Source organism: Medicago sativa, chromosome 1 (genome assembly GCF_051527215.1).
Source record: "Medicago sativa cultivar Bolivia chromosome 1, Bolivia_mono, whole genome shotgun sequence".
NCBI lineage: Eukaryota > Viridiplantae > Streptophyta > Magnoliopsida > Fabales > Fabaceae > Medicago > Medicago sativa.
The window spans coordinates 66,828,088-66,854,294 of record NC_140749.1 but is presented as its reverse complement, the minus strand read 5'-3'; the positions used below and the strand labels follow the sequence as shown (position 1 = coordinate 66,854,294).

Sequence of the window (26,207 nt, the reverse complement as noted above, 5' to 3'; positions counted from 1 at the left end):
TCTGCGTATATGTTGCCTCGACCGTGGGTAATGTGCAGGTAATAAAGATTAGAGGCGTTCATGAGTGGACTCTCAGTTGGTGTCTAGGTGCTCTGATACGTAACGGGATGGGGGCTTGCTTTTACTTCTATTCCTTACGTGTCTCTTTTATGAACTAATTTATGAGATTTTCCAATAAGGCCTGCGTGCCAAGACTTTTAGATGTTGAACTATTTTCCGCTGCAACAATTTTAAGATTTTCATGATGTTGAATTGAAAAGATAATTATTATTATCCGTTTTATGATTTAAATGAAGTATGTGACATTCCGTTGTGATCAAAATACTCTGATTTTAAATGAAATTTTTATGTTGGGAAAACGGGGTGTTACAATTGGTATCAGAGCAGGTCGGTCCGTCCGGCCAAGTAGTGAGTCGAGTTGTGTCCTTAGCAGTTGGAATACCACTATTATGATATTCTAAACGTTGTGTGTTGTGCAGAGAAGAGACCTGGAGGCTGCGAATCTTAATTGCTATAAGAGGACTAGAATGGCTGGAAGAAATGATGCTGCGATTGCTGCTGCTTTGGAAGCTGTAGCCCAAGCTGTGGGACAACATCCAAATGCTGGTGCTGGTGCGAATGCTGATGTGAGAATGTTGGAGACCTTTCTGAGAAATCATCCTCCTACCTTCAAAGGAAGGTACGACCCTGATGGAGCACAGACGTGGCTCAAGGAGGTTGAGAGAATTTTCAGAGTTATGCAATGTACTGATGATCAGAAGGTGCGTTTTGGAACGCATATGCTGGCTGAGGAAGCTGATGACTGGTGGGTGAGCCTCCAACCTACCCTAGAGCAGGATGATGCAGTTATTACTTGGGTTGTGTTCAAGAGAGAATTCCTAAACAGATACTTTCCTGAGGATGTTCGCGGGAGAAAAGAGATCGAGTTCCTGGAGCTAAAGCAAGGAAACATGTCGGTGGCAGAGTATGCAGCAAAGTTTGTGGAGCTGGCTCAGTTCTATCCACACTACACGGGGGACAATGCTGAGTTCTCCAAGTGTATCAAGTTTGAGAATGGTTTGCGTGCTGATATTAAGCGAGCCATTGGTTACCAACAGATCCGTGACTTTTCTGCTTTGGTGAGCAGATGCAGAATCTATGAAGATGACAGCAAAGCTCATTATAAGATTATGAGTGAGAAGAGGGGTAAGGGCCAACAAAGTCGCCCAAAGCCTTACAGTGCTCCTGCTGACAAGGGAAAAGGAAGAGCTAATGATGAGAGGAGGTCTAATAAGAAGGATGCTGGTGCTGAGGTTGTTTGTTACACTTGTGGCGAGAAAGGCCATAAGAGTACTGCTTGTACTAAGGATATTAAACGGTGCTTTCGTTGTGGCAGTAAAGGACATACACTTGCAGAGTGTAAGCATGCGGACATTGTGTGTTTTAACTGCAAAGAAGAGGGTCATATTGGGTCTCAGTGTACGAATCCGAAGAAGACTCAGACTAGAGGGAAAGTGTTTGCTTTGACTGGTACTCAGACTGAAAATGAGGATCGTTTGATCAGAGGTACTTGTTATATTAACAATACTCCTTTAGTTGCTATTATTGATACTGGTGCTACACATTGTTTTGTTGCTTTTGATTGTGCTTCTAAGTTGGGTCTTGCTGTGTCTGATATGAGTGGAGAAATGGTCGTCGAAACTCCAGCTAAGGGTTCGGTGACTACTTCTCTTGTTTGCTTACGATGTCCTTTGTCTATGTTTGATCGTGATTTTGAGATTGATTTAGTTTGTCTGCCTCTGAGTGGAATGGATGTAATTCTTGGTATGAACTGGTTAGAGTACAACCATGTTCTCATTAACTGTTTTAGTAAAACGGTGCGTTTCTCTTCTGCCGAAGAGGAAAGTGGAGCAGAATTTTTGTCTACTAAGCAGCTGAAGCAATTAGAACGTGATGGGATCTTGATGTTTTCCTTGATGGCATCCTTATCATTGGAGAATCAAGCAGTGATTGATAAGTTGCAAGTGGTGTGTGATTTTCCTGAAGTTTTCCCTGATGAAATCCCTGATGTACCACCGGAAAGAGAAGTTGAATTTTCTATTGACCTTGTTCCGGGAACGAAGCCTGTGTCTATGACACCTTACCGTATGTCAGCTTCTGAGTTGGCTGAGTTGAAGAAACAGTTGGAGGATTTGCTAGAGAAGAAGTTCATTAGACCGAGTGTTTCACCTTGGGGAGCGCCGGTATTGTTGGTTAAGAAGAAAGATGGAAGTATGAGGTTGTGCATTGATTATCGACAACTGAATAAAGTGACTATAAAGAATAGATATCCACTTCCTAGAATTGATGATTTGATGGACCAGCTGGTGGGTGCACGTGTGTTCAGCAAGATTGATTTAAGGTCGGGTTATCATCAGATTAAAGTAAAAGATGAAGATATGCATAAGACGGCCTTTAGGACGCGATATGGTCATTATGAATATAAGGTGATGCCTTTTGGTGTGAGTAATGCGCCTGGCGTGTTTATGGAGTATATGAATCGCATTTTCCATGCATTTTTGGATCGCTTTGTGGTTGTGTTCATCGATGATATTTTGATTTACTCTAAGACAGAAGAAGAACATGCAGAACATTTGAAAATCGTTCTGCAAGTGCTGAAGGAGAAGAAGTTGTATGCTAAATTGTCTAAGTGTGAATTCTGGTTGAACGAGGTAAGTTTTCTGGGCCATGTTATTTCTAGTAGTGGTATTGCGGTTGATCCATCTAAAGTTGAAGCAGTATATCAATGGGAGACTCCTAGGTCAGTTACAGAGATTAGAAGCTTTTTGGGTTTGGCAGGATACTATCGGAGATTTATAGAAGGATTTTCTAAGTTGGCACTTCCGTTAACACAGTTGACGTGTAAAGGTAAAACCTTTGTGTGGGATGTTCATTGTGAGAACAGTTTTAATGAATTGAAGAAGCGTTTGACGACGGCTCCAGTTTTGATTTTGCCAAAACCTGATGAACCTTTTGCAGTGTATTGTGATGCGTCCAAATTGGGCTTAGGCGGTGTACTTATGCAAGATGGTAAAGTTGTTGCTTATGCATCAAGACAGTTGAGAACTCATGAACGAAACTATCCTACTCATGACCTTGAGTTAGCTGCAGTCGTATTTGTCCTTAAGATTTGGAGACATTACTTGTATGGTTCGAGATTTGAGGTGTTTAGTGATCACAAGAGCTTGAAGTATTTGTTTGATCAGAAAGAATTGAATATGCGACAGCGGCGGTGGCTCGAATTGTTGAAAGATTATGACTTTAGCTTGAATTACCATCCGGGTAAAGCTAACGTTGTTGCGGATGCCTTAAGTAGGAAGAGTTTACATATGTCTGCTATGATGGTGAAGGAATTTGAATTACTTGAACAATTTAGAGATATGAGCTTAGTTTGTGAAATGTCGTCTCGGAGCGTTAAGTTAGGAATGCTGAAAATTGATAACGATTTCTTGGAAAGTATTAGAGATGCACAGAAGGTTGATGTTAAGTTTGTGGACTTGTTGGTTGCTAGTAATCAAACTGAAGATGGTGACTTTAAAGTCGATGATCAAGGTGTGTTGAGGTTCCGAGGTAGGATTTGTATTCCAGACAATGATGAGATAAAAAGGATGATTCTGGAAGAGAGTCATAGGAGTAGCTTGAGCATTCATCCGGGAGCTACAAAGATGTATCATGATTTAAAGAAGCTGTTTTGGTGGTCAGGATTGAAACGTGATGTGGCACAATTTGTGTACTCTTGTTTGATTTGTCAGAAGTCGAAGGTAGAGCATCAGAAACCTGCTGGGTTGATGACACCGTTAGATGTACCAGAATGGAAATGGGATAGTATATCCATGGATTTTGTGACAAGTTTGCCGAATACTCCTAAGGGAAATGACGCTATTTGGGTGATTGTTGACAGATTGACGAAGTCGGCACATTTCCTTCCGATTAATATTAGTTTTCCTGTGGCTCAGTTGGCAGAGATTTATATTCGAGACATAGTGAAATTGCATGGTGTTCCTTCAAGCATCGTGTCAGATAGAGATCCACGATTTACTTCTAGATTTTGGAAGAGTTTGCAAGAGGCTTTAGGTTCTAAGTTGAGATTGAGTTCGGCTTATCATCCTCAGACAGATGGTCAGTCGGAAAGAACGATTCAGTCACTTGAGGATTTGTTGAGAGTATGTGTGCTTGAGCAAGGTGGAACTTGGGATAGTCATCTTCCGTTGATAGAGTTCACTTATAACAATAGCTATCATTCCAGTATTGGGATGGCACCTTTCGAGGCTTTGTATGGTCGGAGGTGTAGGACTCCGTTGTGTTGGTTTGAGACAGGTGAAAGTGTGGTTCTAGGACCAGAAATTGTTCAACAGACTACCGAGAAGGTGAAAATGATTCAAGAGAAGATGAAAGCGTCGCAGAGTCGACAGAAGAGTTACCATGATAAGCGTAAAAAAGACCTAGAGTTTCAAGAGGGAGACCATGTGTTCTTGAGAGTTACTCCAACGACCGGTGTTGGTCGTGCATTGAAGTCAAAGAAGTTGACTCCAAAGTTTATTGGTCCTTATCAGATATCTGAGAGAATTGGCACGGTGGCTTACAGAGTTGGCTTACCACCGCATTTATCAAATTTGCATGATGTATTCCATGTGTCGCAATTGAGGAAGTATGTTCCAGACCCGTCCCATGTGATTCAGAGTGATGATGTGCAAGTTAGAGACAACCTTACGGTGGAGACCTTACCCTTGAGGATTGATGATCGCAAGATGAAGACGTTGAGAGGCAAGGAGATACCTCTAGTGAGAGTTGTTTGGAGTGGAACGACTGGTGAAAGCCTGACATGGGAGCTAGAGAGTAAGATGATGGAGTCTTATCCAGAGTTGTTTGCTTGAGGTAAATTTTCGAGGACGAAAATTCTATAAGTTGGGGAGAGTTGTAACGCCCGTCTTAATTATTCGATTATTTAAAAATATATTTATATATATGATTTACGTGATTTTCATGATTGATATGTGTAAATTTTATGATTCATGAAGTTGAGTGGGTTACATGATTTATAACTGCATAATGTGGAGTATTTTGTTGTGGTGAAGTTGCTAGGTTGTTATGACTTATTTTATTATTAAATAAAATAAGATTTGACAAATAAAATAAAAATATTAAAAATTGGGCTGTGTGGTGAGATGAGCAATTAGTAGTGATAAGAGTAATTAGGAAAGATAAATAGACAGACATAAGTTAAGAAAAGTAGTACGTACGTTTTTGGAGAAAAAGTCAGAAAGAGAGAAGAACCAAGGAGAGCTGCGATTCTGCTATTATCAGGTAAGGGTGAGACTAATTTTCAATATTATTAAGGGTATAATTCTATAGGATGAATTTAGCATGATTAGGTTAAGTTTTGGTGAGAATTGAGAATTAGGTTTAGGATCAATTTTGATGAATGAATCAAGAACAGATGTTAGATTGATGCAAAATTAGTGTACAGACCTTAGATATGACTTAAGATGATAATTAGATGCTATTTGGATGAAGGAATCATGAATATAGGTGAAAAGTTGTGATTTTTAGTTTTCTGGCCGTACTGACATTCATCGCTCGCACCTGCAAGCAAGAACACTCGCATCTGCGAGCTAGAACCCAGAACTCGCAACTGCGAGCAACACAACTCGCAACTGCGAGTGACCTGTGAGCTCGCAACTGCGAGCAGAATAACTCGCCACTGCGAGTAAATACGTAGGAACCCAGAATGCACACTTTGCTCGCCATTGCGAGTGAAGTTACTCGCAACTGCGAGTTAGGCTGTTAGTTGCCCAAAATTGTCCCGATGCGATCCTTTCGCACGTATAGTCTTGAGCTGACCTTAGAAGTAAGAATGGGGGTGATTTAGAATGTTTCCAGATGTTACAGAAGTCTGTTTATATGACTGAAATGATTAGTAATGTTGCATGAATAATGTTATGATGTTTTTATGATATTATGTTGACGTAATTCATTCCTTAAATGATGTTGAGATATTCCAACACTGTTATATGTTGTAAATCTGTTGCTGTTCATTGCTGCTGACCTTTAATGTCTTGAGATTGCATGAGTCGGTCTATGTTGCAAGAAATTAAGAAGTTGTCCATGATTATGAGTCGTATGAGTCGTTCATGATGTCGTCTAAGTTGCTGGAAGTTTGAGTCCATTGCATACTCATTAAAGTTGGGGGCTTTAGGCCCGGCAGCCTTTGTGCTCATTAAAGTTGGGGGCTTTAGGCCCGGCAGCCTTTGTGCTCATTAAAGTTGGGGGCTTTAGGCCCGGCAGCCTTTGTGCTCATTAAAGTTGGGGGCTTTAGGCCCGGCAGCCTTTGTGCTCACACGTTGAAGAGCCTATTATGCTCATTTGTTGTTAATTGGTACCACATGCATTTGCATATCAAGAAGTTCATGATGTTAAGTTGTCAAGTTGTTGTTGAGTTGATAGAGTTGCATGGTCTAAGATGAGTTGTGTTGTCGAGTTGTTGTTGAGTTGATAGAGTTGCATGGTCAAAGATGAGTTGTGTCGTCAAGCTGAGTGTTAAGTTGATTATGATTGTGAAGAAAATTAGTAATGATATTTGATGATTGTATTTGTTATGAAATGAAATATATACTGATTGTTAATTGTTGACATGTTATTAATGTTTAAGTTGTTAAATGCATTTTATTGGATTATATGCTTAATGTATTGACTATGAAATCTCACCCCTTCTGCGTATATGTTGCCTCGACCGTGGGTAATGTGCAGGTAATAAAGATTAGAGGCGTTCATGAGTGGACTCTCAGTTGGTGTCTAGGTGCTCTGATACGTAACGGGATGGGGGCTTGCTTTTACTTCTATTCCTTACGTGTCTCTTTTATGAACTAATTTATGAGATTTTCCAATAAGGCCTGCGTGCCAAGACTTTTAGATGTTGAACTATTTTCCGCTGCAACAATTTTAAGATTTTCATGATGTTGAATTGAAAAGATAATTATTATTATCCGTTTTATGATTTAAATGAAGTATGTGACATTCCGTTGTGATCAAAATACTCTGATTTTAAATGAAATTTTTATGTTGGGAAAACGGGGTGTTACAGTTAGCCTGCTAAAAATTTCAAAGAGCTCACATATCAAAAATGAAAAATGAAAAGAAAAAACCCACTACCCAGGTTTTCCTCCACAACTCTATTTCTACTAATTCACCTATTAATTAAATAATTAATAATTAAAATGAGAAATAACTATCATTCTATTACTTAAATTAAAAAATGAAGAGAAAAAACCACTACCCCACATATCACACTTCACAGCCACGCTCCATAAATATGAAACCAAACTAACCATGAGCGGTTTCATCGCCCGGCGACCCCGGGCACTTGCCCGGGCACAATCGGTACTTTCTTTATATATGACACAACCTAATAGCCCATTAACCCACTTAAAAAAAAGAAAATTTTGCGCAAAATCTGAAAATTCTCACACCTAAAGAGGTCTCGGAAAAGACATTTACCTCCTAATTTTATTTAGCACACTAATGGCAAGTTCATCTCTCTTATTTTAAAGGGTTAATTGTTCAAATTGACATTGTAATATACACTATGTCTGAAAAATGACTCTATAAAATACAAAACATATATTCTAGCATTGTAACTTGAGTTTCTTCTTATTTTTGACCACCCTATAATATACACGTAGTCTAAAAATGTGACCTACAAGTTGAATTTTTTCCATACATGTTTTGCACGTTAAAATATAGCTTTACACAAAAAAAATATTTTTTCAACCGGGGACAAATTAATTAAGAATTTTTATTCCCTCATAATTATGAATTTCTTAAACAAATTATAATTAATTTGTATCTTGTTTAAAAACTACAAAATTTCATTGTGAAGGTTCTTATCATGTTCTAGTCATGCCTACAAAATTAGGGAACTAAATTTGACCTGTGAGTATACGCTTACTCGGAACAAAATTTCAATTTTGCACGTTTTGGTTAAAAAATCAAAATAAATTTAAACGACTTCGAAATGCTATGAAACTTTACATGTCCTTTTTATGTATTTTTATAGATGTCTCTGCAAATAATGAGCTCAAAATTCGATTTATTGGTCGAGATTTCCGTTGTTTTGTTTTTTGAGTTTTTGACACTTTAAAAATTCATAATTAATTTGTCGTTTGTCGAAAATTTATATATTTTTTGTGTAAAGCCATATTTTAATGTTCTTAACATACCTCTAAGAAATCATGAAAAAATTCAATCTCTTGGTTGCTTTTTTGGACTTCGCGTATATTACAGGGTCAGAATATGTGTTATTTAATTATTGGGTCAATTTTTAGACTTCACGTATATTACATGGTCAGTTTCAATAGTTAACCCTATTTTAAATTGTACTTTTGTTGACATAATGAGGAACCTCTTTTATTGCGATTTATGACTGTTTATATATTATATCACATGTGAATTTGCGATAAATTTTTTGCCCGGACTCTATAAAATTCCTGGCTCCGCCATTGAAACTAACCACACCCACGTTCCATAAACATGTAACTTCTTCCACTTTGTTTCTTTCATAACACAGAGCTTCACATATTTGTTCTCTTTCATCTACTCATTTGTTATCTTCCATCTACTATCATTGTTTCTTGAATTTTGGCATTATGATTTTTTTTTACCTGTTATTTATAGAATACCTCATTATTTATGATTGTATTTGTTTTTTTTTTTTTTTATATATAAAAAAGAAGTAGAGAATCGAGAGCATGGAAGAAGAAAGACTATTATGGAGAATATTGAAACGTCAGTCAACAGTTTCTTAGATGAAGTCATTAGAAGTGAAAAATTGATCCATCATTTCTATCATAAGGAGTTCAACCGATGTCAAAAACAATGGTAGCCTTTTTACTATTTTTCAATGAATCTAGCATTTGTCCCATCCCTTGATATCTAAAGTAACAATTTCATGTGCATCTTTTGATTTAGGTTTTCTTTCCTTTCTAAGCTTGCAATACATAATTACTTATCTTCAATAATGAATGCATATATTTTTCTTCCAATAGATATGTTTATGATCATTTAAGACTAGGATACGAATTATCTTTATGGAAAACATGTGAGGGAAGAAACTGTTTGAACTTTGAAGCATTAGCCTAGAAGAGGGATGCTTATAATATTATGATCCTTATCATGTTGGTTATTCGTATTTGAAAATCTCAAGTAAAGTTTTATATCAACAAATTATGATTGTCTGGTAGCACCACCTTCAATTGCATAGTAGACTTTCCCCTCATGGTTTTTTAGTTTTTGATGATTAGTGTAGCACTACTCATTGTACACATATGCCACATATATGAATATGGACACTGGACACGATACAGACATGCCGACACTGTTAATAATTTGAGAGTTGTAAGGTGCAATCAATATTTTGGTTATGTAAAAGTAGGGCATAATAAGCGATTAGTATGCTGGCTTCCCTCTCCAAGTGATGCAATGGACTTATTGTTGATGTAGCTCTTATGGAAATCCTGACTGCTCTGATCACGGTGGCTTAATTTGACTCCTTTCGTAATTGGTTATACAGGTTCTCTGGTATTACTACTAATACAAATGCTGAATTGCAAACTATTTTTATGGTTTTGAGAGGCTTGAAGTAATGGTTTTAGATATGTCGTTCGTGAATTAGACCGCAAATCTGGTTTGAGTTTTATTGGAGATGGAGTGCAACCAACACATCCATATGCTCCTATCATCATCAATAGTATTCAAACGTTTATGGATTATCGTTGAGTTTTAACTTTTCCATCATTCCTTAAGAGAGGGGACAATGGTGCGCACATAAGTTAACGAAATACAATTTTAGGTTGGACTATTGCAACGTGCCTTAGAGTTAATGTCCAACTTCTCCAACTAGTTCTTTGATTTTTTATCTCTAAATTTTCATAAAAAAAAAAGTTAATTAAGTAAATAGTCTCTATTAAAATATATAGAATTTTGTTTACGGTCCTTATAAAATAAAATCATACTTTTTAGTCTCTATAAATTTTTCCGTTAGCATTTTTAACCTTCGTAAAATTTTCCATCAACATTTTTATTCTTTAAAAAAATTTCCGTCAACATTTTTAATCCTTAAAAAGCTAAAAGAAAATTTTAAAAAGATTAATTTTTTTTATAATAAAAAAATTAAAAGTTGTGATTTTATTTTGTAAAGACTAAAAATAAATCATGAATGTTTATAGGGAAATGTTAACTTGTGCCCTTGAGGCACAAGTTTATAAACTAAACATATAAACTTTATATTGGAAATTGTGCACTCAATATGTTAAAAGTTTGAAATTTTATCTTTTCAATACAAAAGTTATTTTTTAATTCCATTTTTAGTTTTTTAACTTGTGCCCTTAGGGCACAAGTTAACATGACCCATGTTTATATAGGAACATTTTACTTTGACTAACAAAAAAAAACTATCGAAATTTAAATATTGGGACCTAAAATATTAGCAGTTTAGCACCATGTGTCATGACCTCTTCTTTGCCCCACACACATTTTCCCTCCAACTGAGTACTGGAGTGTGAAAAACAATTGTGTCCTCTCTCCGATGAAACCCTAATGGACGCAACCACCACCGTCCCTACTACCACCAATCCAATTCTCAACGACACCACCACTCTCTGCGAAACCCTCTTCAATCAACTCAACGCCAAGTTCCAAGAATTCTTCTCCGCTCTCCCTCTACACCATCATGAGAATCTCTCTGGGCCCCTTCCGCCTCCGGATTCACGGTTGTCTCCACTTGTTGAACATCTTTCTCTCATACTTCGCCGCTCTCTCGTTGTTCTGACACTTCCCTTCTCCGACCAGGAATTCCTCATCAACAAATGCCGCTTCATTCTCAGCATTCTCAAATCCTTCCTCTCCGTCGATATCACTCAATTCACCGATGGAACCACTGTCCTGCTACTTCGCAACTTTCTCTCTCATGTTCAATTCCAACTCTCTGATTCTTACCGTCCCTTTCTCTGTACCGTGCTTGAGGTAGGACCAAATTCATGTTTAATAGAATCGGGAACATTTTTCAAATATTCATAATTTTAGTTATCTATTTGAGATTTACTCTGTTTGTTTTTCTTGCGATGATGATGATTATTATTTTCTGCTAATAAGATTGTTGGTAAAAAAAAAAATCAGTATATAATTAGGATTTAGGTTTCTTTTAGTAGTAAATTAAATACGAGCAATTATGTAGAAGTCTTCTAGTGTTTGGAACTACAATGAATTTAAGAGGGAACCGTAAGAAAAGAAGAAGTTAGTTTTGGCTCCGTTTGGTAAAAAATAAAATAGCTTATAGCTGATGACTTATAAAGTAGCTTATTGCTGATAGCAGTTAAGCTAGCTGATTCAATTTGTAATGTTTGGTAAAATTAGCGTTTGAAGTACCTTTTAATTTATAAAGATGAAATGACAAAAAAATGTGCATTTAATTAATATTTTTTTCTAATTAAGATTGTAGGGGTAAAATCGAGATAAAAAGTGATAAGCTATAAGCTACTTGATTTAGCTTATCAAACACTGCTACAAGCTCATGAAAATAAGCTATAAGCTCATGTAAAAATGACAGTTACGAAAAGGATTTTTTTAATCATACGAGCTTATAAGCTATAAGCCATAAGCTCAAGTTTACGTCTTACCAAACAGACCCTTTGTTTCATTGCAAGTTTTTTTTTTGTTTCAGTTTGAGTGGACATCGATGTGATATTGGTATTAATGATTGCTATAGCTTATCTAATTTTTTTTACTGAGTTATCTGATATTCTGAAATTTGTTAGTATGCTTAGTTCTGTGTATTTTATACGATATTATGTGTATACGATTCTTACTAGAGTTGTATTCGCTCATCTAATCTCGAAAATGTTATTCAAGGTTTTTGCAGATGAACTTTTAAGACATCAATCATTGAGAATGCATCTTATGAGGGCTGATTTAGCAGCATCTTCCAACGGTGAAAAGATGTTTGTGTGCCGATCCACCCATTGTGATGTTGCTAGTGTCCTGGAGGTGATATCCGCTCATTTTATCCTGTCAGTCTCTAATGAGAAAGCATTTGAGAATTTCATCAGCAGATTATGTTTACATTGCGACAAAGATTTTAGATTTCCTCAACTTGGACTCGAACCTGCCATGGCATTGCTGCTTGACCCTATTGTATATTCTGCACCAAAGATATTCCAGGCACATGTAATTTCATTGGTTTCTGAAGTTATTGGCTCTGGCGTATCTTCTGAGAATTTGTCTCAAGATGTGGGCTTCTACTTAATGGCATTTCACAAATCTGTCAGCTTGTACTCTATTCATGTGGCTAGCTTGCATATGGATGGTTTTTACATCGAACCAAATTGTGCCTATAATGTATCTCTGTTCAAGAGAGGTCATCCAACTTTTGAATCGTATATTCAGGAAGGAACAAGTAACAGATTAAATCAAATCTTATCAAAATCAAATAATTCATTGGACTCTTTTCAGTGCAAAATGTCATCCAAAACAAAAGCCAATCTTTTGGCTGAATACATCAAATATATGAAAGGGAGGCAGTACATATTTGCTGATTCATGCCGGGATAAGGCTGCCTCATTCTTAGATTACATAATCCATCGAACTTTCTCTCAAGATGCAGCTGGAGATGTATTGTATGTAAAGCAAAATACTAGTGCTGAAGACATTTCTCTTCTTGCGTCCATATTGAAGTTAATGAGTGTTTCGCTGTTACTTGCAATTAAGTGTCTAAGTAACAGTGGTGATTCAGGTTGCCTGAAAACAATGGGAAGTTCCTCTGTGCATGATGAATATGATTTCTTGATCAGCATCATCAACCCTTTTCAACAACTTAAATTTTGTTTACCCATTCAAACTTCATTGTATGATATGATGAAAAATCCGCAATCAAACTACAAAGTCTCCAAGTCGATGCTTGTGCACTTTTCAGGCTTGCTATCTTTAAGTTTTTACAATGGTTTTGATGTGTTAGCAAGGGGGTGTATATCTGTAATGATGGCACTGATGTCTATGTTTATTTTTGAAGAGGGAGATTTAGTTGATTTAGGGTCACTCAGGGGTCTGCCATTGCAATCTTGCTCGTCTGAGATTTCGTTGTATAAAAGTGGAGAGGTCAGTTGTGCTTTCAATTCTCATGCACTTCTTAAATTAAGTCATGCTTATATTTCATGTCTAAATCATTGGTGCAATGTTGCAGAGGGCTGGGATAAAACAACGTATGCATAAAATTGCAGCAGAGTTTAGTAGAATTCGAACACGTAATTTAAGGTATGTATTGTGTCTAATTCTATGTGGTCTTTGCGTATGCTGTCTTAAATGAGTTAAATATTCTCAATTTTCTTTTACTTATTATCGATTCATTCAGCCCTTCACCAGCAACCCGTGCTTGCTCAAATGGTACTAGTAAGGGAATACACTTGTGGGGTTTGAATTTTATTTATTTATTTAAAACCTGAAGTCTCGTGTTCTTTCATGAAGCTACGAGATATTTAGAAATTCAAAGTATTACTCTTTATTCCATTGGATTATATCATATTCACTTTCACTTTTCTTGCAACTTGGGGTTTGTTTAAACTTTGAAATTACTTGCATCGGCTTGTTAAACTTGGGGTTTTATCTGTGATTTTGAGGTTTTCTCGAATACCTGTCAAAAGGTCCAGGGTTTAATTTCTGTCAGTGGTCCCTTTTATGCAACCGCTGTAACTTCGGAATGTGGCAACCTCCCCTCCCTAACTTTTATCTACCCTGCAGAAAAGTATCATTATGCATCCAATCATATAAATTACATAAACCTTGCTGAGATAAAGTGGCATACACTAGTTAAGGAATGAAAAATTGAATTTTGTTATTGAAAAATGTGGTATTTATGCATGCTTGTTTTGAGAAATTGGGATGAGAGAGGTACAAAAGAGGGAAGAAGCGAAGAGAGATGGGCTTTCTCCTGATTGGTTTAGGCGATCTGCTTCAGCGATAGAAACAAAGCAGACAAATTTTTTTCGATTTTTGCATACTTTTTATGGATGCAAAGAAAGTGATGAGAAACAAATTGACACATTTGCAATTATCTTAACACCCTTGTTGATTATCACTGCCAGAAGAAAGGAACTCGCTTGTTGCTTAGACCCATCTCACTGTATTAAAATAGTCCTTGGATTGAGTGTCTCTAGAAATTTAGTAATTTTTTTTTTCTTTTTCATTTCTGATTTTTGGTTATTTGTTTCTTTTTAATTCTAATCTTTTCAGTGGGACATGCCTTTCTTCTATATGTACTATCAAATTTAGAAATTTTCCAGCATTGGATTCAAAGATCCCTCCCCATTTTTTTTTTACTAATATGTTGTCCAATGAAAAACATTTTCTTTCTTTTCACTTTTTACTTTTCTTTTTTTTTCTCCTCTCTTTCTCACATTTCTTATACTGTACAATACAACAAATATATTATATTTCTCTCCTCACTTTTTCCTCACAACAAGCAAACAAAGCATTAATGTTACTGTTGCATGAATACTGCATTTTTTGAAAAAGATTTTCCTTCTTGACTCCTTGATCATAAAGGAATTGGTTGACATGATCCAAATTTTTAATAAAGTAGACTGGATGGTGTTGAGTAAATGAAAATCTTATGAAGTTTTTCAATGTTGAATTTTAATGCCATTACTCTTTAATGCTATCTTTTAGTCCAAAGGCTCTAAACCAACTTATGTTTTTCAGAAAGAATTCCATAGTAGCGGAAGGATCTGAGGAGACCTGTAACGGGGAACTGTATCTTGATTGCACATTATCCAAAAATGTACCCGATTATGATGAACTTGCAGACTTCATTGTGTGTAGGGAGGAGAAAGATTATTCCAGCTGGTTGAATAAACGCCAAATATACAGAAGACGGAAGTATTATAAAATAAGAGGCTCAAAGAAGTTTAAGAAGGAAAGACTGTGGAAGTCTTTGAGATTGAGAAAATTAGTAAGATTTTGAAGCGAGGTGATACGATGGATCTGATTTACGATCTGTCCCATGTATGTATAGATGTTAACATACTAGTATAACCATTAGGTTCAAATATTTCCCCTTTTTGTTTCATACAGAAGTACAGAACATACACTAATTCTTCCACTGTATATGAGAAGTGTCGTAGAGTTGAAATATTTATATTTAACTTAATTTTGCATGTAAACCTATAAATTTGTGGAAAAAGGGGCACCATATTTTTTTTATTGAAACAAAAAACGTTGTGAGTCAGAGCGGTCAATAGCTCGCTATATCGGCGTAGCGGAGCAACAAGAAAATGCTATGGTTTTAAAAAAAAAATATATTTACTTGACAAAAGTGTGAAATAAAAAACAATTTGCCTATATAGATGGGTCAAAGTACAATGAAAAGTTTAAAATATGTATATTTTCCATGAAATATAAACTTAATCTTAGTAAATTTGTACAGATGTTGTTTGTTGTTTTGGCGTGAGAATTGGATATGGACTAAGCGAAAAAGTGAGCTTAGTAAGTTTAGTTTCTTCTGTACAAAATAGAAAATCTAATCAATCAAATTCAACTTTCTTCGATTTGGTTCGATTTTTGAACCGTACTAGAAAAGATCAGATAATTTTCAATTTGATCTGGTTTGATTTTTCGGTGTCATCAATTTTGTCTGAACTAGTTACACTCCTTAATTGTATCATAGTTCAATCACTTCAACCTCAATGCAATCAAATTCAACTAGAATCAATCAACAATGTGATTTTTTTAGAGGTGCGTTGGGGGTTATTGTTTTGGTGATGACGCCGTGTTTTTGGTTTGATTGAGTGATTGTCAAGCATTTTGTTGCGCCTGATTTTTGGCTTGTGCGTATTGTGTATTGGGGTGTGGTGTTCCCAAGATTTTTGTATTCTTTGGGTTTTCTGCTGTGTTGTTCTTTCAGTTGTAGATTTGGTGCAACCTCATATATACGACGCTGATTTTTGCATCTCTTTTCCATAGTCTCGCATGTTCTCCTTGTGCGAGGATGGCCTTATATAATATATTTTGATGATTAAAAAAAAATGACAATAGCCTCCGAAAATTTCCCACACACAAGTGGATAAGTCATGGTTTGAGTTAATGACAATAGCCTTCGATTTTTAAACATTAATAATAATGGAATATATACTAGCAAGCGACAATGTAATATAATTTTTACACAATAAAATGTTGTTCACAAACCCTAGTTCAATTGATAAAAATATCATAAATGCTAAGTCAGATGTTGCGAGCGTATATCAAATCCTGATTCCTCCACTTATGTGTATAGGTTTTCAATAACCATTGTCATTTCGTCTATCTAACAATAATTACAATAAAAAGTTACATAATTACTTTTTATTTAAAAACTATTAAATCTGAAATGACAAATTTAAAATCATAGTTGAATGTAAATATAGAAAAATTATATTTCACACCCATTTTAGGATATGCAACCATCACTAATATTTTCATCGTATTCTTACTCTCTTTATTGTTTAATTTTCGTGTCAATATTTTACATTTTTTGTGTATTTTTAGTTGTTCCATAAATTATCATAAAAGTGGTTGTTCTAATATCACACTTCCAATATAAAATAACTTTGCACCAAAGTTTTGTGTCCATTAATCTCCTAAAATGTTCTCACAGTAACTACGTAATTAGTATTAAACTAAATTGGTTAATTTATATTTTTTTTCTAAATGTAAATTTAATATTAACTTATATGCATCATAAAGTTTTACACGTAAATATTATCTTTCTCCTAAAAAAAGTTTTAAACGTAAATACAAATGAAATTCATGTAAATTTTAATGAATTTAATTAAAATACTATATGTTAGTCTCTAATATGGACCCTAAAAATAAAGGTCCACTTATGGACCTGTGCATATTACCTACTGCAACAGGTTACGCTAAAAAAAAATTACAATAGATTAGAGCAAGGAATGAGAGGGACAGTTTGGTAGTTTCACCAAAGGCATTGGAAGGTGAAAGGAATTGGAAGAGAGTTGGAAAGGAAGATTTGGTTGAATCTTACGAGAAAATAACCAACCATTGAAGGTTTTCTACATAGATCTATGAGAAATTTTTTTTTTTTCTGCCCCTATGACCAAAAAAAATGATACATCTGCCCCTAGTTGAAAATTATTATCGTAAATGCCCTTGTTCTTCATTTGAAATGGCGAACATGTCATTTTTTTCAAACTTCCTCTGCAAGCTTGCAGGCTTTTCCTGTACAATGAATTATTTAAAGTTTTCTCTTGTTCTTACTTTGAAATGGCGAGCATGTAAATTTTTTTTTTCCCCGTGTTCCATATCTAAAATGGCGAGCATGCCATTATTGTTTTTTAAGTATTTTTTTTCTTGCTGGTCCTTTCAAATGGCGAGCATGCAATAATTTTTTTTTTGAGTATTTTTTGCTGCCATATTCGCTGCACATTTAGGCAAAAGAGGAATGCTTGGGCATTGAAATGGCGAGCATTATGTGTGTACAATTCAAATGGCGAGCACTGCCATGTGCCAATGCATCCATTCATTGTGTTTGCATATTGGAATGCATCCATCCATCCATTTGAAAAAATACTCAAAAAAAAGGATGGACAATTGTGTTTGCATAGCGAATATGGCAGCAAAAAATACTCAAAAAAAATAGCCTTTGATAATTATTGCATCCTGTACATTGTGTTTGCATAGCGAATATGGCAGCAAAAAATACTCAAAAAAAAATTATTGCATGCTCGCCATTTGAAAGGACCAGCAAGAAAAAAAATACTTAAAAAACAATAATGGCATGCTCGCCATTTTAGATATGGAACATGGGGAAAAAAAAAATTTACATGCTCGCCATTTCAAAGTAAGAACAAGAGAAAACTTTAAATAATTCATTGTACAGGAAAAGCCTGCAAGCTTGCAGAGGAAGTTTGAAAAAAATGACATGCTCGCCATTTCAAATGAAGAACAAGGGCATTTACGATAATAATTTTCAACTAGGGGCAGATGTATCATATTTTTTTGTCATAGGGGCAGAAAAAAAAAAATTTCGATCTATGATGTTGGATTTTGAACTTTCCTCATCACTATTGCATTTTGCACATAAACTTTATCTGGATATTGAGTACTTTGAACTCATTTCTTCTTCTTTCTCGGTAGCTCAATTTTTTATTTTTTGGTGAAAGCTAGCTCAATTTTATTTTCGTGAACATTAACTTTAATTCACATATGTCAATCCTTTTATTTTATTGCCTTGAGTAATCTCTTGCTGTATAACAGAAACAAAAATCCAACTAATTTTTGTTATTTTAATTTCAATTCCATTTAAATGTAAAAAAAGGATTCCCAGGGAGAATTAACAAAATAAAATAGCAACCCATTGTCACTTAGTTGTCTTTAACTTAAGTTGTATCTATAAACTTGCCTATCAAATCTCAAATGACTTTACTGCAAATCAATGTCATGCTGGCTAGGGCTTGGAGATGAATGAAGTGGCGTTGGATGATTTTGTGATGAAGATAATAAAATTTAATTTTTTGTTGAACTTAGGATAACCTGCTGTAGCAGGTAGCATGCACAGACCTTTATTTTTGAGGTCCATGTTAGGAGCTCCCATTTATTAATTGACGTAACATATTATCATTGTCATTTATAAACTTTATGTAATATTTTTGTAAAAAAAACATAAAAAATATAAAAACCAACGTATGTATGAAAGTGATTGGTAACAGATCAGATTCCGAAATGATCTTTCAACTGTCACAGTAACTCAATTCCCCCTCTCATGGCACCTTCCTCCCCTCCGTCACCTCCCATCGCCGACAATTCCGACCCGGAACGCCGCCTTCGCGAAGCGGAGGAGCGTCTCCGAGACGCAATCGAGGAGCTTCAACGCCGTCAACGACGCGCCGCTGCTCATGCTTACCACAACCTCCACCACCACAATAATCTCGACTCCCCTCCCTGCGATCACGGTCCCGATGAGTCCTGCATCGCTCACGCCATTGGTAATCTCTGTCAGACCTTCCTTCTCTCCTATGGTGTTAGAGTTGGCATTGGTATTCTCCTTCGCGCTTTCAAGCTTGCTCGAAGGCAATCTTACTCTTCTCTCCTTGATCTCAAGGTTTGTGATTGATCAAATTAGGGTTCTAATTTTTTTATTTTCGATGTTTATTAGCTGCATTGAATGTTTAATTATATAAAATCTTGAATGTGTTTGACTTTGGGAATGTAATGTTTAATCAAAATTCAGTTCAATTTTTTTTTTGTTCGATCAAGTTTTGATCAAATGAACCGGAGACAACAGAAACCTAAAGCTGATTTTGAAATAATTGTGCTTTCAAATTTATATATTTTGATAGATTTTAGTTAAATTAATCTAGAAGCAGGGTCTTATCAAGTTTAGTTCAATTTTAATTTTGTTGTGCGTTCATTTGTGAATTGGTATTGACTCCGGTAAAAAATGGTGGATAGCTTATAGACTAGCTTACATCAGACAGATGATAGCTGATAAGCTAGCTGATTGAATTTGTAGTGTTTTGTAAAATTAGTGGTTGAACTAGCTTATAAATTTGAAATGACATAAAAAACACTCAATGGGATTTGCTTGAAACTATTGGCTGTTGTTTATGTCTTACATTTTTTGCCTTTAAACAAAGTGAAGAACCAGGAACATATGAGTATGTAAACATATTTTTGTTTGCAGCAACTTGTTTCAGAAAAAGACCTAATGGTGAGGGAAGAAGCTTGTCGTATTGGTTTACTTTTTGGTGGTTTCACTGGATCTTATCATGCTCTTAGATGCTTGTTTAGAAAGTGGAGAAAAAAAGAGACACCGATGAACGCGTAAGTTACAATACAAACTCTTATTGATTTAGAGGTTATTGAATAACCCTTATGTTTTTACTTTGCTGTATATAAATGCTTGGATATTGTTTTATGTTGTTGATGTATGCATACGTTGCTTATTTATGACTCTGTTTAAGGGGATGATGGAGCAGAATTTTAGCAGGTTCAGTTGCTGGCTTCTCAATTCTGGCACTAAATGATTCAAACAGGAGGCGCACACTGGCTTTATACCTGTTAGCTAGGTTAGCTCAGGTATTGAAAATGAATCCCTGGAGTGGTTTTTGAACAATTTGATACAGATGTATAAACATTTTTAGCTTCTTGAAAATTATCTGCATCTGCAAGGCTAATACATATTTATATATCAGTGCGCTTATAATTCTGCAAAATCTAAGAACAAGTTTCACCTCTGGGGAAGTCATTGGAGACACGGAGATTCTTTGCTGTTTTCCCTTTCTTGTGCACAGGTATTAAAATTTCATTTGGCTTTTCATGCTAGGGTTTATTCTTAACTTATCACCCTTGTAATTTTTAAGTGTCAAATAATTGATAATTTGACATCAATTGAACAACCATAAAACTCATGAGCAGTTTTTTCATTAATAGAAGGGTTGTCATTTGTATTGTAACAAACAAGAGTTGTTACGAAAAGCTAAAATGGGAAGGGTAAATAGTAAAGTTTGAAAAGAAAAATTAGGGAAGGGAAAATTGACTTTTTTACTTTATCAGGGGACTTCTCAATTATCAAGATGCCAAACCTTGTTGGATAGCATGAGCTTTTGTGAACTCATTTCTGATGCATTTTTTTTGAAAATGAAGACATATACATATAACTTGACCTCATAGGAGATATGTTTATCAAGTGGGTATTGCATGTAGGGCAGTAAAGTGACAAAAGGAGGGGAGAAGTAATTGTATCAGAGATGTGTATGCTGAGGTGAGTGATTGGATGCTATTTAAGTTATGAGATTTTAGATAAAGAAATGGGGAGAATAGAAGACCAATAGAGGCTTCTATGAAAAAATGGATCAAATTGAAGATGGTGCATTTAATAGGGTAGTGGAAGTTTGAAAAAACTCTAGGAGAAAACTTAAAAAGGAACTCTGATACATTGGAAGCCTCAGAAAATGACAGACAAAAAGAGTATTAAATGGGCTTGTGCAAAAGCTTTTTGAAGATCAAGTGACAAAAAGCACAATAAAACTGGGATTTATTTAGGTTATTTTCAGATTTTATTAAGGCTTTATTTGTACATATGATTAGTATTTTTGCATATGTTATTTGTGAATTTGATTAGGGTTTGTACGTTTTATTTGGAGTTTTATAATCTTATTTTATTAGTTCATTATTATGAGCCATGTAGCACCGACATTGACACATGTGGTTACATTCAATTACTTTCATTTTCATAAATAATTACTCGTGTCAGTCAGGTGTTCATGGTCATGTTCGTGTTTGTTTCGATGCTTCTTAGATTGTTCTCTGTGTACTCGTACTATGTAGTACATACTAAATACTAATACAGTTCGTGAAAATAATTGAAGATGTATAACTTATTGAAGAAATCTACCAAAGCACCATGAAATGGCAAACCATTGTAAGACTGACCTGGTGTAGATTTTGTTTTTCCTGGTTTGAAGTTTGTTAATTGTCATTGACAAGACTTGTGCAGAGGTTCAATGAACGAGTCTCTCACAGTCTCACTAGCTCTTCCATTATGCCTAATCTGCGTATACTCTCTGCAAAGTATAAATTACCTTTTGTGTGACTTTAGTGGAACACTTTTAATGATGTTATTGATAAGAAAAATATTTCAGGTTATGTATGCATTTGTGATGCGTCCTGAGAGCTTGCCGAAATCGTATCAAGATTTCATTCAAAAGACCGGACCAGTTGCAGAGCCTGTATACAGGGCTGTAAGGGATAGCTGTAGAGGTCATCCAGTTGATGTTGCATCACTGCATGCCTACTTATCTCGCAGAGGAAAATCCGACTATGTGAAGTTGGAAGAATTTCCCTCTATTATTCCATGTTCCATCATTCACGCAGGAACAAGTTCATGTTTAGCTCACGAAGTAAATGCAACATCAGCAACGTTTAAGAAAACATTCCCACTGTACTTCTCTCTGACCTTTGTGCCATTTGTCGTTCTACACCTACAAAAGGTACTCCCCTACCAAACTATTTGTATAAAACTCAGAGTTTTGAAATAAGACAGTCATGTAAAAAGCAAAGATGTGCGTAATTTTAGAGTCTGATAATTTCTGATAGAATTAGCTATGTGTCGATTACATTGCCAAGCCAACCCCACTTAGTGGGATAAGGCTTGGATTTTGTTGTTGTCTATTACATTGCCACAAGGATGATAGTTTCATTTTGATGGCACAGACATTTGAATTTCATGTTTAGAATTTTTATCTTTCCTCTCAATGCAATTCATCCTGAGATTCTGAGTAAATTGATACAAAGGGCTTCCAAAGGTTCAATACTACTGATTCCTAGTTTCTTATTGATGATTTCTTACTCCGTCTCCATATCTCTATACTGCTGTAATGCACTTGTCGAGGTGCCTCTGTTGCCGCATTATGATTAGGGTTTAGGGGGTCAAAATTTTATTGAGTCCCACATGTTATAAGATAGGTATTTATAAGTGGGAGGCATCTCTTACCTTACAAGCCGATTTTGTAGGGTTGAGTTAGGTTCAACCCAATTTTTGAGACAGTATAAAAGTCTATCCAAAGATCTGTTATGCCACCTTCTCTTGGGCCACTTAGGACATGTTCAAGATGTCTAACCTTTGGCGTTAGGAGTGTGTGTTAAGACATGAGAGTCTCACATTGGATGAGATATAGCCTGAAAAGGTGTTTATAAGTGGGATACATCTCTCACCTTACAAACCGGATTTATTTGAGTTAGGCCCGAGCCAAATTTTATGAGTTCACTTTAAATCTTGGGTTTCATTCGTCTTCTTTTTCTATAATCAATCTAGTGATTTTTTGTGTCTCGTATCCAAACTGCCATCTCATGATTTAAAGGATGAATATGATACTGTCATTGACACACATGTTGTCTTCAGTTTGCAATAAGCCAATAACCAATGCCACAACTTCTATTGCTGCCATTTCTATAACTTCTGTGATGGCCATTGTTATTTTGGACTTTTTTTCTTTCTTTCTGATGAAGGTGTTTGTTTTTTCAGTTCACTGCTGCTCCTTTTCGCACTTTCTGGTTTGCTGTTAAAGGTGCTGTTCGATCAACAGCCTTCTTGTCTGCTTTTGTTGGAATCTTTCAGGTATATGTTTTTTGTTGATGTTATTTACATTTCTAATATATCTGTAATATTAATATTCCTAATGTCTTTCTGGTTTTTCAGGCAGTCATATGTTTACATAGAAAAGTTGCATCAAGAGATCACAAACTTGTGTATTGGATAGCAGGTGGAATATCTGCCCTTTCAGTGCTATTGGAGAAAAAAGCAAGGCGTGGCGAGCTAGCTTTATATGTTCTTCCCCGATCAGTAGATTCATTATGGTATATCTTGGTGAACAGGCACCTGCTTCCAAAAATTAGGAATGCTGAGGTATGTCGTTTTGTTACTCTGCACTGAATTAAAAGAAGCAACTCTCTTATCATTCTATAGCATCCATCCATTTGTTATGAAATGAATGTTTGTTTGGCCGTTAAGGCTTCTTTTTTAGCTCCAATGTCCATCTACAACTTTATATAATCAGAGAATGAGAATTTAATTGTAGGAGATATAAGAAATACTGGTAGGTAGGAATTAAGGCAGTAATTGAACTAATATACTCCAACTATCTTTGCATAAGGGCCCTCTATGGTCGAGAAAATTGAGTCTAGCCTTGTACTACGACTGTCGAAATTATCTTATTTTATTCTTTTGTTGGCATAGGTCTTTTTGTTTTCTCTCTGCATGGGAGGGATCATGTATTACTTGGAATATGAGCCAGAAACCATGGCCCCATTTCTTAGGGGACTGATCCGCCGCTTCCTTGCCAGCAGAATCAGCAATCCAAGTCCACCACCGTCTAATCAAACTGCTTCTTACACATACTTACAAGCTCTTGATGGCATCACGACGCCGAAATTACAAGAGAGAAGGGACGCTGAATCTTCTGAGAAGTACAATCTTGAGTCTATTCCTGGGCTTTGACTTTGTAATTTGGGTATTTTTTCTGAAGAGGTTCTTGGAGGAGGGAACCGTCTCTCTGAACTTCTGTTTCGTTTAGGTTATAGGATATCCTTCCTGGTATACAATCATTTCAGCATGCCAACTACAAGTTCGTTATTCAGGGAGCCAAATTCTATATTAATAATCCACCACTGGCTCCGCATTTTTTATTGGATTGTTCATGAAGTTGTTCTTGATGTTCAGATGGATTGTAATTTTTATATATTTTTTATCAAACATTATTGAGTGCGTGGTTGTTTAGTTTAGGAATAAATGTTTTTGGCCTTTGTAAAATTAGTGAATTTTAGTTTCGGTCACTGTATTTTTTATTTTATTTTAATTCTTTCAAAAAATTTTATTTTTTTGAAGGAAGAATTCTTTCAAAATTATTGTTTTCTATCTCTAGGATGTGCGAATTTAGTTCAATTCCCTCTAATTTTTCCCTCTTCGATCTTCAATTTTCTAACACACAAAATAACCGTTTTTTATCTTCAATTTTTTTTAAATGAAGCATATGTAAAACGAAATGAATGGTACCGTACACCTCTCACTCTCCAGCATAGGCTCTAATTTCTTCTCTTTTTCATTTTCATCATATTTAGATAAGGAGGTCGTTTTGAGTCATTTTTTTTACTTAAAATCACTCTTCTAGTTTTTTCTCTTTAAGTTCTCTTTTTCATTTTCTTTCATTGAGATAAGGAGGTAGTTTTAGGTCCTTTTTTGTTTTTTTTACTTGGAATCACTATTTTTTCCCCCTCTTCTATTCTAAACAAGTGACTCTAGGATTTTCTTTCGTGATTTTGTTTCTTTACGACATTGTTTTGTTTGCCTTTTTGGTGTGACGTTTGTTTGATTTCCCGTCTTTACACGGTGTCCGTTTGATTCATATTGATAGATCAATTTTAATTAAGTACATACTCAATCAAATGATTAGTCTTCAATGTTGTAGATTCAGAGATACATGTATTCTGTCACTTTGATTTTGTCGCATTATTTGTAGAAATTTTGCCATTTTATGCTATAAAATTTGAATGAACGAATATCGTTTCTTTTAGAAGAAAAAAAGACTCGTAGAATTGTCACTAGTGAGAAATGTAAACTAAATGGAAAAGAGTGAAGTACACCCATAATCTCGATTATTTCTATTATATCCTTTATTCATTTTTCATTCGTTATAATCTTCAACATTATTTTCATTAAATGATATCACCATTCAAGTTAAACTTTTTTTAGAGGAAGATAAACATGTATAAAGTCGGATTAGAGCATATTTTTGGGATGCTATCATTTTTATTTGAATTGAAAAAAGAAATAGATGATACAAGACTTGTAGAATCGTCACTAGTAAGCAATGTAAACTAAATGAAATACTCCCTTTAAACTTTAATTTAAATATTTTTAATAGTTAAGAGTACTTTTCAAAATGTGCTTACTATTTTAAGAGATGGAGAAGATTAATGAATGTTAATAAATTTAAAATTAATTACTTTTGTTCATGTTTAAGGCTAGAGAGGGAGAGAGCATATTTAAAATTAATTACTTTTGCAAAGGTATTTCGTTAAAACTGAATATGTGTGCTCAATGTATCCAGTAGTTGAGCTTTGGCTAAAATTTAAAATCTCATTGACATGTTAAAAGTCAAACCACCACGTGTTCTAAAGAAATAAAGTAGGTGTAAACATGGCATTGATTCAAAATGGTAATTGTTGATTTTTGTGTCCAAAAAGTTGTTGATTTAAAACACCCTTTCAGAATAAAATGGAGTAATATAGGTTAAGATTTATTTTTTATAATGAAAACTATTTTACTCCGAGAAAGATTTCATACGACTGCTTTGAAGTTTGAAACGGATTGATTATGCTAGCAATATGTTACAGTACTATCGTTTGGCTGGAAATGAAAATTAGGAGACAAATTTCTGTGTACACATTTGAATTGGTTAGTGTATGATGATTGGTTCTGAAACGCCATCTTGTTATTTTGGTTTTAGAACAGAAAATACTTTTTTTTTTTACAATTGAACAGAAAATACATGTCAATGAGATTTTGGGTTTTTATCACTGATTGATTGGTTCATTGCATGCATTTTGCAAGTAATCCAACAAACGAAGATAGTATAAACATCTGTGATGTTGAT

The 26,207-nt window shown here is 35.1% G+C and overlaps 2 protein-coding genes across 2 annotated transcripts; both read left to right on the top strand.

The window, feature by feature from the left end:
* The first annotated feature begins 10,532 nt into the window (after positions 1 to 10,532).
* LOC146956580 (2-isopropylmalate synthase) lies at positions 10,533 to 15,221 on the top strand. The gene is made up of 4 exons (XM_085729622.1): positions 10,533 to 11,034; positions 11,920 to 13,161; positions 13,247 to 13,317; positions 14,761 to 15,221. The coding sequence occupies exons 1-4, from the start codon at positions 10,609 to 10,611 to the stop codon at positions 15,020 to 15,022; spliced, it is 2,001 nt and encodes a 666-aa protein (XP_085585748.1). The 5' UTR covers positions 10,533 to 10,608; the 3' UTR covers positions 15,023 to 15,221.
* Positions 15,222 to 18,759: 3,538 nt separating this feature from the next.
* Positions 18,760 to 24,486, top strand: LOC146956579 (Mitochondrial import inner membrane translocase subunit Tim17/Tim22/Tim23 family protein). The gene is made up of 8 exons (XM_085729612.1): positions 18,760 to 19,156; positions 19,739 to 19,878; positions 20,034 to 20,133; positions 20,250 to 20,348; positions 21,699 to 22,046; positions 23,081 to 23,173; positions 23,255 to 23,461; positions 23,792 to 24,486. Exons 1-8 carry the CDS (start codon positions 18,818 to 18,820, stop codon positions 24,050 to 24,052), a joined length of 1,587 nt encoding a protein of 528 aa, XP_085585738.1. The 5' UTR covers positions 18,760 to 18,817; the 3' UTR covers positions 24,053 to 24,486.
* Positions 24,487 to 26,207: the final 1,721 nt, after the last annotated feature.